The sequence below is a fragment of the Hippocampus bargibanti genome, linkage group LG20 (assembly GCF_051943395.1).
Source record: "Hippocampus bargibanti isolate YZ-2025 linkage group LG20, ASM5194339v1, whole genome shotgun sequence".
Taxonomy (NCBI): Eukaryota; Metazoa; Chordata; class Actinopteri; order Syngnathiformes; family Syngnathidae; genus Hippocampus; species Hippocampus bargibanti.
In genome coordinates, this window is record NC_142753.1 from 3,234,090 (window position 1) to 3,247,159 (window position 13,070).

Genomic DNA, 13,070 nt, shown 5'->3' on the forward strand with positions numbered 1-13,070 from the left:
ATGACTTCTACTATGGGCATTTTACAAAGATTCCACTGCATATAGCAGGGGTCGAAACCTTTTTGACGAAGAGAGCCATAAAAGTAAAATATTTAGAAATGTTTTTCAGTGAGAGCCACACACAGGCGCGCGCACACACACACACACACACACACACACACACACACACACACACACACACACACACACACACACACACACACACACACACACGGGTGTGCGTGCACGCGCGTGTTTGTATGTGCACACACACACACGCACGCACGCACGTCCACTTTTCAACAAAATGTCAGAATGTATTATTTAATATAACTTTGTGATAGTACTCACCGTTAACATGAACGGTTTTCCGTTCCTCGTGATTGGTAAAAATCCATGCAAACAATTGGATTGGATATTGGATATTGGATATGCCTTTATTAGTCTCACAGTGGAGAAATTTACATTTCACAGCAGCAAAGTGATGAAAGGAATGAAAGTAGAAAAACAAAATACATCAGGATTTCAATCAGGATGAAATTCAACTTGCCGGTCCAGAGGCGAAGTTACTGCTAGCTAACCTGCACACGGCTCATAAGCTTCCACACTTGCTATCTGCAATATCTTCTCGCAGAAGTATATTTATGCTAACAATAACATGGGGCTTGTTAAAATGTCACTGACATTCGACTGTTTAATCGATGGTATTGTTTCATTGCAAATTAGAATCAGAACCTTTTCTGTCCTCAAAGGCGAATGCTCCGGTGCATTCGAGCTGAAATGCACTCGTTGGGCTCATTTAAAGGGCCGTTTACCCGTTTCAACATGACGGCCAGTATCATCCAATCAAAATGGCGCTTTTGGCCAACCTAGGTCAGTGTCAGCCAATCAAAATTATGCTTTCCACCAACTGCAGCCCCAATAGGAAATGAACGGCGAAAAAAACGAGAATATGTATTTAGTTGTATCGGCGAGCCATATGCAATCATCAAAAAAGCCATTTTTGGCTCGCAAGCCATAGGTTCCCGACACCTGGCATATAACTATATATTACGTTTTAAGACTCTCGCTGAATATTCATAGTCTTGTTTTCAAGTTGATGACGATGCCAGAAGTGACGTCACATTCGGAACGTCCCTGACAGAGAAAGCGACACACAATGCATTTTGTGGTCCTTTTTTTCATCTGAAAACACCGTGTTGATGGCGAAATTAGAAGGAACACTACATAAATAACGCGATGGTGAATCGTTGTGTGTCGCAGCCAATTGCGATAACACGCATAATGAAGGTGTACGTTTACACAAATTCCCAGTGCATTTTCTGGGCGCTACATTGGAGTTCAGATCTTCACCAGTTTCATCGCTTGCAGACGGCTCGAATTGATACGGAAGGACTTCTTTGTTCGATTGCAAAAATCTGTTTTCCTCTTCAAAACTACAGTGAGACCTCAACTTACGAACGCCTTATAATACGAACTTTTCATCATACGAACGCCAAATTTATGCCTTATAATAAATAAATTAGGCCTTACAATAAGCACTATTTTCATAATACACACCCACCACGGCCGGTCGATCAAGCACACGACCTTTCGGATCTGGCGAAAGTGATCTTTGGCGGACGCACATGACTGAATCGCGCTCCAGCCGGCGCTACTTTCCATACCCCTTCTCATTGAATGCACACGTCGATCGCCTACTTGGAGCTTTTTGCTGATAATTTTACTATTATGGGACCGGAAAATAAACACCACAGGCTCGTGTTCAGCCTCAGTTCAAATGTGGTGCGTTACTATGAATAAATTGAAGAAACTACCAGCCGTACACGTCTACTCTGCTCTGTTTATTTGTCATCCAAGACTTGGGGTGCGTTCACGTTCGAGAATAGCGCACGACTTCTTATGACTCTAGGCTGTTTTGAAAGCATTGTCTAATGAGCGGTGACAAACACTTGCCAACGTTTTTGTGTTGCTACACTTGAAGGCACTCCCCTGTCAAGATGCGATAGAAGTGATTGGGTAAAGGGTAGAGTCATGTGTCATGGTAAACCAATCAGAGCTAGTGTTTTCACACACACCGGAACAGCGTGTCAATAGTCACGCTAAATTGTCACGTGCGAGTTGACAGCTTGGGCGTGGCTGCCGCTCGCGACACTTCAATTTAATTTCATTTCAACGAGTCACTGTCACCTGACCAGTGACATGATTACGACCAAAGTGCATCGCTATGTCTTGTGCTCCAAAAGTTTGCTTTGCATGACGTGATTGTTAGACGCGAGTGTCCCATTTTATTTGCCCCGCCCGCCTTCTTTTGTCACGTTTTATTCCGCGTCCGTGGAATCATCGGACTCGCGCCTTTTGTTGTCATAAAATCTCTGCCCGCACCTACTCGAAGTGAATGCAGATGACATCGAGGAGCTTGTTGCTGACCATAATGAGGTCATCAACACAGAGAATTTGATTTGCCTTCAAGAGGAGAAGCAGAAGCAGGCCATTCAACAGTTGATGTGCAGGCTTTTATTGAAAAGTTCCATTCAGAAAAGGCTATAAGAATCATCAACATGATGAATGATAATGTGATGCCTCAGTTTCGTAAGACCTTACAAGTCAGAAAGCAACAGGTGTCAATTAATAGCCATCAATGACCATCACAAATGTAAATAAAGTGACTTTATTATATAGTGCAGTGTATTTCTTTCATTACAATACAATAGCACATTTATTATACATAGGATAAGGTAGGTTGTGTGTAGTTTTAAGGCTTATTTAGTTGATAAGAATCGTTTATGGAAACCCGGGAACGGATTATTCAGAAAGCAACATTATGGAAACCCGGGAACGGATTATTCCCATTTTTAATGGTTTCCTATGGGAATTTTTTTTTTTTTAGATACACACTTTTCGCCTTACACACTCTGTCTGGGAACCAATTAAGTTCGTAAGTTAAGGTCTCACTGTATTTGAATCATATTCATAACTGGATGAGTAACAAGAAAGCATCTCCTCAGAGTCTGAACTCTCTGAAGCCATTGTTTTGATTCTGGAGCAAGGCAGTTTGTGAAGGAGTATCATGGCGTGATGTCACGAACAAGGGGGCAGGACTTTCTGAATCTGCCCAGTTCCAAGCTCATTTTGTGGCAGTTTTGGGACACTTTAAGTCATTTTTATTGGTGTTTGGCATTTGACTAAAAATATCAGCCTACGTGTTTTGGGTATTTTAGATATTATAAAACGTGCTTCTGTTGTCAGTTAAGAAACAAAAAAATGGTGTCGGTTGTCCTTTAAAAGCCCTTTGTGTCCATTTTGGTTGTTTCTTGCGGAAAGCTACATACGCTCTCATCGCTCTTGCTTGTTCAGGAAGAGGCCGAGCGAAAAGTGATGAAGGGAGGCACAATACAGGATGTCAAGGAGGCGCTTGCAGCTAAGACCAGGGCAGTGGTGGAGTTGAGTCAGGAGCTTGAGGAAATGCGCGCGGAGTTTGGAACAGAGGGTGTACAGAAGGTAAATAGCAATTCAATGTGAAACATGACTATTAGGACCCTGAAGGTTACTCTATTGAATAAAGGAGCTGGATAAAACAAGCACAATCGTGGCTGACTCCAACTCTCTAAATTGTGCTTCACCGTCTTTGCTTGCACTCATCCGGAACGTTTTACTACCAGCTGCAGGATTTTGAGGCCGCCCTGAAGCAGAGAGACACCATCATCACCCAGCTCACCGCCAACCTCCAGCAGGCTCGCGAAGAGAAAGAGGAGATCATGAAGGAATTCCTGGTGCTGACTGAGCAGAGCCAAAAACTCCAGCTACAGTTCCAGCAGGTGGGAGATGGATCTGGTCACATTTTATTTTGTTTCTAATCCACATATTTTTACCTATAACCATTCAAAATGGTATCCATTTTCCATAATATGACTCATCGATACCTAAATCCAGATGAAAGTTTTTCCGATTATGATTGGATTGGAGCGGATTAGCCTTTATTAATCTTGCAGTAGAGAAATTTACATTCCACAGCAGCAAAGTGATGAAAGTAAGAGGAAAGGAAATGAAGGATCTGCTGTAAAGGAAGCTACTCTTGTGGCGCCATCTTGAAGTCAAAACACCCAAAAAACACACAATAACAAATAATGCAATGCAAGTGACATGAGTTTGAGTTACTTCTGCGTTGAGTGACGCTGGTGGAAATGGCTGCCGCTGCTCACCCGCAGAAAAAAAATGTCCTTATCCCGTGACTGTAAAGTGTCCTCGAGAGTTTTTAAAGGCGCTTAGAAATAAAATGTAAAATTATTCAATCTTAAGCACTTACTGCACCCTCATGATACGTTAGAAATTAGATTGACGAGAAGTCATCCACAGTCAAATGTCATTTCAGCTCCACCTGTCAATTATTAATAAAAACTGCCATATTTTCGCAATGGAAATAAGCCCAAAAATGCAAAATAGTCCTTGTAGTTACAAAAAAGAGGATTTAATTGGATTGGATTAACCTTTATATTGGTCTCACAGTGGAGAAATTTACATTTCACAGCAGCAAAGTTATGAAGAGAAAAGGAAGAAGTAGAAAAACAAAATACAAGATGTGCTGGAAATACAGCAACTCTCTTGGTGCCATCTTGAAGTAAAAAACAAAATAATATGACAACACAAAGACAGTCATTCAATCTTAAGCAAAGCTCGTGAGAGCACTTGCTGACGGCTGCCTCCTCGGACGCCATCTTGATCATTCTTTTGATGATGACGACGAGTCTTTTTCCAGTTGCAGGCCGGCGAGACCCTGCGGACCACCAGCCACAGCTGCACGGCTGCTGACCTGCTTCAGGCTCGGCAGCAGCTGGCGGATTACCAGCTGCAGCTGGAGGAGGCCAATGTGGAAGCCTTGAAGAAGCAGGAGAAGAGCGACGGACAGCTGGAGCTCATCGATCAGCTCCGGAGTAAAATCGGCGACATGGAGTCGGTCAGTTCCATATTCTGTCTGTTCCCTGTCAGCAGTAATAATAATAATAATAATAATAATAATAATAATACATTTCATTTGTAAGCGCCTTTCAAAATTCTCAACGTCACCTTACAGTGACAGGATCTGTTTTTCTTTGGGTGAGCAGTGGCAGCCACATGCGCCAGCGTTCACTCAGCCCAGAAGTAACTCAAATATATAGAAAGCGTGCTAGCTAGCTAATAGATAGCTAGATAGCCAGCCAGCTAGATAACTAAATAGCTAATAGATGGCTACCCAGCTAGGTATATAGCTATTCAAATAGTTAGCCAAATAGCTAGCTAAATAGCGAGACAACCATCAGGCTAATAGATAGCCAGCCAAATAGCTCATAGATTGCCAGCAAGATTGCAAATAGCTTGCAAATAGATAGCTACCGAGGTATCTAGCCAAATAGATAGCTAGCCAGCCAGCTAGATAGCTAATAAGTAGCAAATGGATTGCAAATAGATAGCTAGTTAGGTAGCTAGTCACATAGCCAGCTAGATAGCTAGACAATAACATGTATTATTGGATTGGATTGGATTGGATATGCCTTTATTAGTCTCACAGTGGAGACATTTACATTTCACAGCAGCAAAGTGATGAAAGATCACTTACTACTATTATGATTATTATGATGATTATGATTATTACATACCTGCGGTGGAACCGGACGTCGATGCTTTTTTTTTTTTTTGCCAAATTGAGCACATTCAAAAAACATGACATTAATCATGCTAGTAGCGTACTTGTTTTATTCAGGTTGCCACGGTGACACGCTTCTGAATCAGAAAATCTTTAATAGTCCCACGATGGGGAAACAGGCGGCTTTTCTCCTTCTTGCAAGGTTGACTTTGCTTCAGGCTGCGCGGTTTGCTAACGTGCTTTGCTAACTGAAATAATGTCGCTAATGGCACATTGTTGTGAAGCAGTGATTCCCACTTGCACCTAAAATGGTGGCCTTTAAAAAATGTTTGCAAAGTGACGTGCTCAAATTTAATTGTTTCTATTCAAAATGGTGAAATGTCAGCAACTCACCAAAATCGAAAGAGGCCACAATTCAACACATCAGGAGTTTTTTTGCTCAGCACCGTGTGTTAGGTGCAAAATGAGTTTAAAACAAAATAACATTCTACAGTACTTGAGGCTGCTTATGTGCCACGGTTGAGGCTGTTTGGTTTGCAGCAAGTCTTGTGAACAAAAAAAAAATGCCGCCTGAGGATTTCGCAATTACATAATGAATGCTCAGTGTTGCTTTTATTTGACTGCTATTATAGTCAGGGAGAAGATCAGAGGAGTCATTCACACAAAGGCTAAATGAGAAGGATTTGCTCCTCGCCGAGAAAGAAAAGATCATCATCAATCAAGATCAGTCTCTTGCCGACCTGAGAGCGGCAGAAGAGACTCTGGCCACCACGCTAAAGGAGAAGAACCTTCTGCTGTCTGAGCAGACGGTGTCACTGAACCTCTTCCGAGAAGAAATCGCCATTTTGGGACAATCGGCCAACGACATTCAGGCATCGGATGAGAAGGACCTGATCATCGCCGAGCAAGAGAGAGTCATTTCCGAACGGGATTGTTCTTTCAACCGGCTCGAGGAGGAGCTTGAGTTGTCGCAGCAAAGCGTGCACGTTCTCCAGCAGCGAGTGGCCGCCAAGGAGTTGGAGCTTGAAAAATGCCTGAGCGACCTCCACAACGCCATGCGTGATTTAGAATGCAGTAAAGGCGAAATGGAAAGTTGTAAATTGCACCTTGAAAAAGCGCAAAGTGAGCTCGACGGCTCCCGGCGGAGGGAGCGGACGTCTTCTGAAGAGATTAAGCAGCTCATGGGAACGGTCGAGGATCTGCAAAGGCGGTGTCACCGGGATAGCCTATCCGAGGGGGACGCCGTCCAAAGAATGCAGGAGGACACTATCCGGAAGCTGGATCTCCTCAGGGCGGAGCTGGACGAGATGTATGGTCAGCAGATTGTCCACATGAAGCAGGAGCTCAACCAGCAGAACACGTTGCGTATGGAGCAAGCCGCAGCGGAGCATCGCGCCGAAATGGAGCAACATCGCGCCGAAAGGGAACATCTACTGTCTCAAAATTCCACCATCAAGGAAAATCTCAACGGGAAGATTCAGGAGCTTCAAAAAACTCTGACGGAATCCAAAAACAAATTCAACCAGGAAAACTGTTGCCTCCAAGCCGAGCTCCAGAACCTCCGTGGAGAGCTTTGTTCAGCGAGGGAAAAAGCTGAGCTGGCGTCTAATCGTCTTGTCTCACGGCAGAGCCAGCACGATGAGGTGCGGCGCCTTTCGGACATGACCGAAGACCTGCGCCGCCGACTGGCTGACGCTGGGGAGGCGGCGCTCAAGGTTGAGGCCCAGCACGAGTCGGAGACGACCAACTACAAGATCAAGCTGGAGATGTTGGAACGGGAGAAGGACGCCGTCCTGGGCCGCATGGCCGAGTCGCAGGAGGCTGAGCTGGAGAGACTGCGAACGCAATTACTGTTCAGCCACGAGGAGGAACTGACGCATCTCCGGGAAGAACTCCGTCGAGAAAGCTTCCTCAACGCCGAAAACCTCCTGAACCAAGCTGCCAGCAAACACCAAAGATCTCTGGATGACCTGCGCCTCAACTACGAAGACCAGCTCCATCTGTTACAAAAGGAAAAAGCTGCATTTTCCAACGAACGAGAAGACCTCTCGCACCAGATCGTCGGCCTCAAGGAAGATCTCAAGCTGGCCTTGCACAGCTCCAAAGAGGACGAGCTTCTGGGGCAACTGCGGGAGCTTCAGGTCGAGCTGGTAGATCTGCGGAAGGGAGCAGAGCAACGAGCCAAGTTGGAGAACGAATTCCAAATTTTGCAGAAGAAGATGGAGGTTCTTCAAGAGGTGGATCGAAACTGGGAGAGCAAATGGAAAGTCCGACAGCTAGAAAATGACGCCAAAGCCGCGGAAATGGAGACACTCTCCGCACAGCTGAAGGATGAGATCGAAAAGCAGCGCACCACCTTTTCCTTTGCGGAAAAGAATTTCGAAGTCAACTACCAGGAACTGAAGGACGAGTACTCATGCCTTTTTGAAGCAAAAACGCGACTGGAGGAGAAGAACTTGAAGGAAGTGCTTGAACTGCAGGCCAAAATGGCCGACCTGCAAGGCGAGAATGCCAAAAGGTGCGCCGAGGCTGTGGAACAAGCCTCCGCCAAACTCGCAGAGAGCTTGAGCGAGAAAGAAAGCCTGACGGCGAATCTTTCCCAAGCGACGGAGCAACTCATGGTCGCCCAGAATCAAATTCAACGCTTGAAAGAAAATCTGGAAGAGGTTAACACAACGAGAACAGAGGACCAGCACGCACACATTTGCTCCCTACAAGGAGAGATTGAAGCTCTCCAGTTGCGCCTGAACGCGGCAGAAGCGGAGCGAGACGGCGCCCGGCAGACTTTGGAGCTCCGCAGGTCATCTCAGCCCTCAAAGGAACAACCAACATCGCCGCTCAAGCCCGCCACCGGCGTCTCGGGCTCCAACCGGCGCAAAAGGCGTCAGAGGTTGAAGCAGGAGCGCAGAGAGAGCGGCTTTGGCGGCGGCCCCTCAGAGGCAGCCAAGCAAAAGGAGGAGGAGGAAGAGGAGGAAGAAAATAGCAGAGCTACAAGTGCCGCAGAACGCACCATGCAGACGGACGGCCACGTTCGTGTCGATGAGGCTGACGGCTGCCAAGGAGATGGCACCATCAAACAGGTACAAACGCGTTCGCTGCATCAGCCTTTACCCCCCCCTACCCTCCTCCTTCATATTCACTTACTTATATGATGATGCCTTTTTTTAAATGATATTCTCCACTTCCTGCTGCGTGAAAACGGACTTGATGCTCCACTAACGAGCCACCTGAGTACTGTCAATGCGCCTGGCTTGCCGCAAGACTCTGAATGCCGAGTTATACAACAGGTTTTTGGTTTTTACGTTGGCGCTGTTAGTCAAGTGTGACGCGTGTTAAGGGAGGAATACAATTTGAAAAAGGAAACAGAGCATTTTTGCTCTGCCGAGTGCAACTGGTGCACCCCCTAATGTGGTACGACAATAAAATCAGCAAGTAATTAATGCCCCGCTCCCCCGCCCTAAAATCTTTTCAATTGCTCACATTAATACTGTATTTTCAGTTCTATAAGTTGCACAACCAGTGAATGGTGTATTTTCAACCTTTTTCCATACATAAGGCGCACCAGACGGACTATAAGGCGCACCATCAATGAACGAAAAAAAGTATACATGCATAAAAGTTTTCCAAATATAAGGTTCGGTATTTTCCGGTGTGTAAGGCACACCCAAAAGTGTTGATTTTTTTTTTAAAGGTGACCCTGCGCCTTATATGTGAAATATTATTGAGCCACAACAGGTCCGGCAACTACTGTCATTTCCCCCTGGTGAAGAAGTCGTGCGTAACCCCCCCAGCGCCTTATATGGAGTGCGCCTTATGTTTGGAAAACGTAGATATTTATAATACGTATTTGGAAAACATTTTCATTCATTGAAGATGCACCTTGTACTGTATATGGAAAAAGGCACAATTCATTGGGGGTGTGCCTTATACTCCGGTACACCTTGTGCACCGGAAAATACGGTATGTATGGCGACATCTAACAAAGCCGGTGAAACCTCTGAAATCGAAGGCAGCGCAACAGCAGTCACATAATTACTCAGCCAGGATGAATTAGCACTGATGCATAAATCACATTGAGTGGAGTCCTTGCTTTATGTTTATCGTCCCGGTAATTGTCTTGTTCCTACCCACTGTCATTGAAGTGGGATTAGTCGCATTGATGAGCGCTATTGATTTATCAACACAGATGCAAAACCCACGCGCTATTTGTAAGGCTCTGCCACAAATGAGAAAAAATGTCTTTTATGATGCAAAAGCGCATATCGATGCCATGAATACATATTGCTTTATATAGCGCATTAACAACAGCTGAAGCTGGAACAAAGCGCTTAACATGGACAACTATGTGATACGGCTTGCCAAAAAAAGTGGCAGCCTCCGATTAGTTTTTGGAAGATCTAATAATGTCTAGTCAGCAGACCTGAGGCGCCGGGAAGAGGTGTGTAGGGGTGGATGAGCGAGGCCGTTTAAATGACAACCGACACCTCTAGAAGTTGCATTCATAATTTGTAAAATGACTTCTACTGAGCGCATTTCACAAAGATTCGACCGCATATAACTATCTAATTTAACTTAATACAACTATTACGCATATAGTTATATTTTACCTTTTACGACTAGCACTGAATATTCATGAAGTCTTGTTTTCGAGTTGATGACGAAGCCCTAAGTGACGTCACTGAGGGAACGCCCCTGACCGAGAAAGCGACACACAATGCATTTTGGGTACTTTTTTCATTTGAAAACACCGTGTTGATCGCGACATTAGAAGGAAAACTACATAAATAACGCGATGGTGAATCGTTGTGTGTTGCAGCCAATTGCGGTAGCACGCATAAAGATTTTGGAGCAAGGCAGTTAGTGAAGGAGTATCCTGGCGTGATGTCACAAACAAGGGGGGCGGGACTCTCTGAATCTGCCCAGTTCCAAGCTCATTTTGTGGCAGTTTTGGGACACCAAGTCATTTCTAGTGGTGTTTTGCATTTGACTAAAAATATCAGCTTGCGTGTTTTGGGTATTTTAGATGCTATAAAACATTTTTCTGATGTCGGTTAGGAAACGAAAAAATGATGTTGACTGTCCTTTAAAGATTAGAAAACAAATCTTGAAAAGAACTCTGAAATGGAGCCAGTGAAGGGATGCCAGAGTAAGTTATGTGCTCCCTCTTACTAGTACCATTCAAATGCACTTATGGTAAAGGCTGTCACATCTTGTCACAATCCTATTCCCATCCGCAGTTACTGTTTTCCAATGTATAAGGCGCACCCCTAACGAATGGTGGATTTTCAAACATTTTCCATACATAAGGCGCACCCGCGTATAAGGCAGAGGGTCATCTTTTGAAGAAGATCAAGGCTTATACACCGGAAAATACGGTATGTTGATGCATTCTTTTTCCAAACTTTTTCCTTTGCTAAGGGTGAATGCAACTTTCAGTTGGAGGCGCAGCCTGGCAGTTTGACTCGCATCCACGCTGCTCAGCTGGAACTCTTGCAGGAGGAGGTGGACAATCAGAAGGATGCCGGTGACCAAGGTCAGCTCATGGTGTGGTCTGTGTAATGACAGCCACGATGTCTCGCTGGCGTACGTTCCAGAAACGGCCATATTAAAAGTGAAAATGTGTGCTCGTGAGAGATGAAATATCTTTAAAAAAATACTTTACTATACTGTTAGGTCAACTGCAATTCAGTTGGGAAACTGTATATCGAATTGCCACTTTGCTCAATCAGATTCGGACGAGGTTCAAAGGGTGAAGGCTGTGGCGGCGGAGAAACATCACCAGCTCCAGGAGGGTCAGCGGCAGGAAATGGCACGCCTCCAAGCTCAATACCAGAAGAGCCTCGTCGAGACGGAAGAGCGCTGCGGCGCTGAAATTGCAGTGCTGCGTAGTCAACTGCGGGAGCTCCTAAGCCTGCAAATCCAGAGCAGGTGAGATCGCAACAATTGACTGGAGCCAGTGACAAAGTTAATTCCTAAATGATAATAAGAATCCATTTAATTTCTAAGCGCCTTTCAAAACTCTCATGGTCACTTTACAGTCGCAAAATCGTTTTTTCTGCAGGTGAGCAGCGGCAGCCACATGCGCCAGCGTTCACTCAACCTGGAAGTAACTTAAACAGAATGCTAGCTAGCTAACAGATAGCTAATAGATAGATAGTTAGCTAACTAGCTAGATAGACATATAGCTAATAAATAGCCAGCTACATAGCTAGCTAGCTAGACAGATAGCAAATTGATAGCAAATATGAGTTTGAAATGCGGGTGGCTGTCCAAAATACAATACGATGCAATGCATACATATTGGTTTATATTGCGCTTTGACAACATTTTTTTCACCACACACAATGAAGCCTACAAAGCATACCCCCTCCCCCACCTAGGAGCGTCTGACCACTCCACTATCATGTTAATGCCCGCATACAGGCCACTTGTCAAATTCGTCAAACCAGTCAAGAAGCAGATAAGGGTGTGACCTGATGGGTCCAACACTGACAAGCGGCCACCTACAACACCACAGACCTCCAAGAGTACACAGACTCTGTAACCTCCTACATGAGGAAGTGCATGGATGACGTGACTGTCACCAGATCTGACACCATGACGGGTGAAGTCCACAGGCTCCTTAGGGCTAGGAACGCTGCCTACAAAACTGGCGATGAGCTGGGCCTGAGGACAGCCAGGGCCAACCTGTCACGTGGCATCAAGATGGCCAAGAGACAGCACTCCAGAAGGATCCCCAGCCACTTCAGAGACAGCAGAGACACCAGGAACCTGTGGGGTGGGATACAGACCATCACAGACTACAAGCCCTCTCCACAGATCTGCGAGAACTCCACCACTCTGCTGAACCAGCTGAATGACTTCTTCGTCCGCTTCGAAGCAGACAACAGCACTCCAGCACAGAAGATCCCACCACCTCCTGGCGACCAGGTGCTGATACTGTCCCAGGACAGCGTGAGGCGATCCCTCAGAGGGACCAACACACGCAGAGCCCCGGGTCCCGACGGCATTCCTGGCCGTGTCCTGAGAGACTGTGCGGATGAGCTCACAGATGTCTTCACAGACATCTTCAACACCTCTCTGAGCCAGGCTGTTGTGCCCACGTGCCTCAAAGCCACCACCGTCATCCCGGTCCCAAAAAGTTGTCCCCCACCTGCCACAACGACTACCGCCCAGTCGCACTCACTCCCATCCTCATGAAGTGCTTCGAGCGGCTAGTTATGAACCACATCAAGGCTGCCCTCCCACCCCAACCACGACCCTTTCCAGTTTTCATATCGGCCCAACCGCTCGACCGATGATGCCATCTCCACAGCTCTCCACACAGCGCTCACCCACCTGGAGACCAGAGACTCTTGCGTCAGAATGCTGTTCATCGACTTGACCTGTCCTGGAGCTACAACACGTCATCACTGGCCAAGAAATCCCACCAGCGTCTATACTTCCTCCGCAAGCTCAAAAGAGTTGACGA

The 13,070-nt window shown here is 45.8% G+C and overlaps 1 protein-coding gene across 1 annotated transcript in view; it reads left to right on the forward strand.

Moving 5' to 3' along the window:
- Window positions 1-13,070, forward strand: part of akap9 (A-kinase anchoring protein 9) — a 57,773-nt gene that overhangs the window by 6,316 nt on the left and 38,387 nt on the right. The window contains exons 5-10 of the mRNA XM_088986891.1: window positions 3,337-3,480; window positions 3,642-3,797; window positions 4,736-4,933; window positions 6,232-8,679; window positions 11,018-11,132; window positions 11,329-11,527. Of these exons, the coding sequence (XP_088843017.1) occupies window positions 3,337-3,480; window positions 3,642-3,797; window positions 4,736-4,933; window positions 6,232-8,679; window positions 11,018-11,132; window positions 11,329-11,527 (3,260 nt within the window). The remainder of the gene's footprint in view (window positions 1-3,336; window positions 3,481-3,641; window positions 3,798-4,735; window positions 4,934-6,231; window positions 8,680-11,017; window positions 11,133-11,328; window positions 11,528-13,070) is intronic.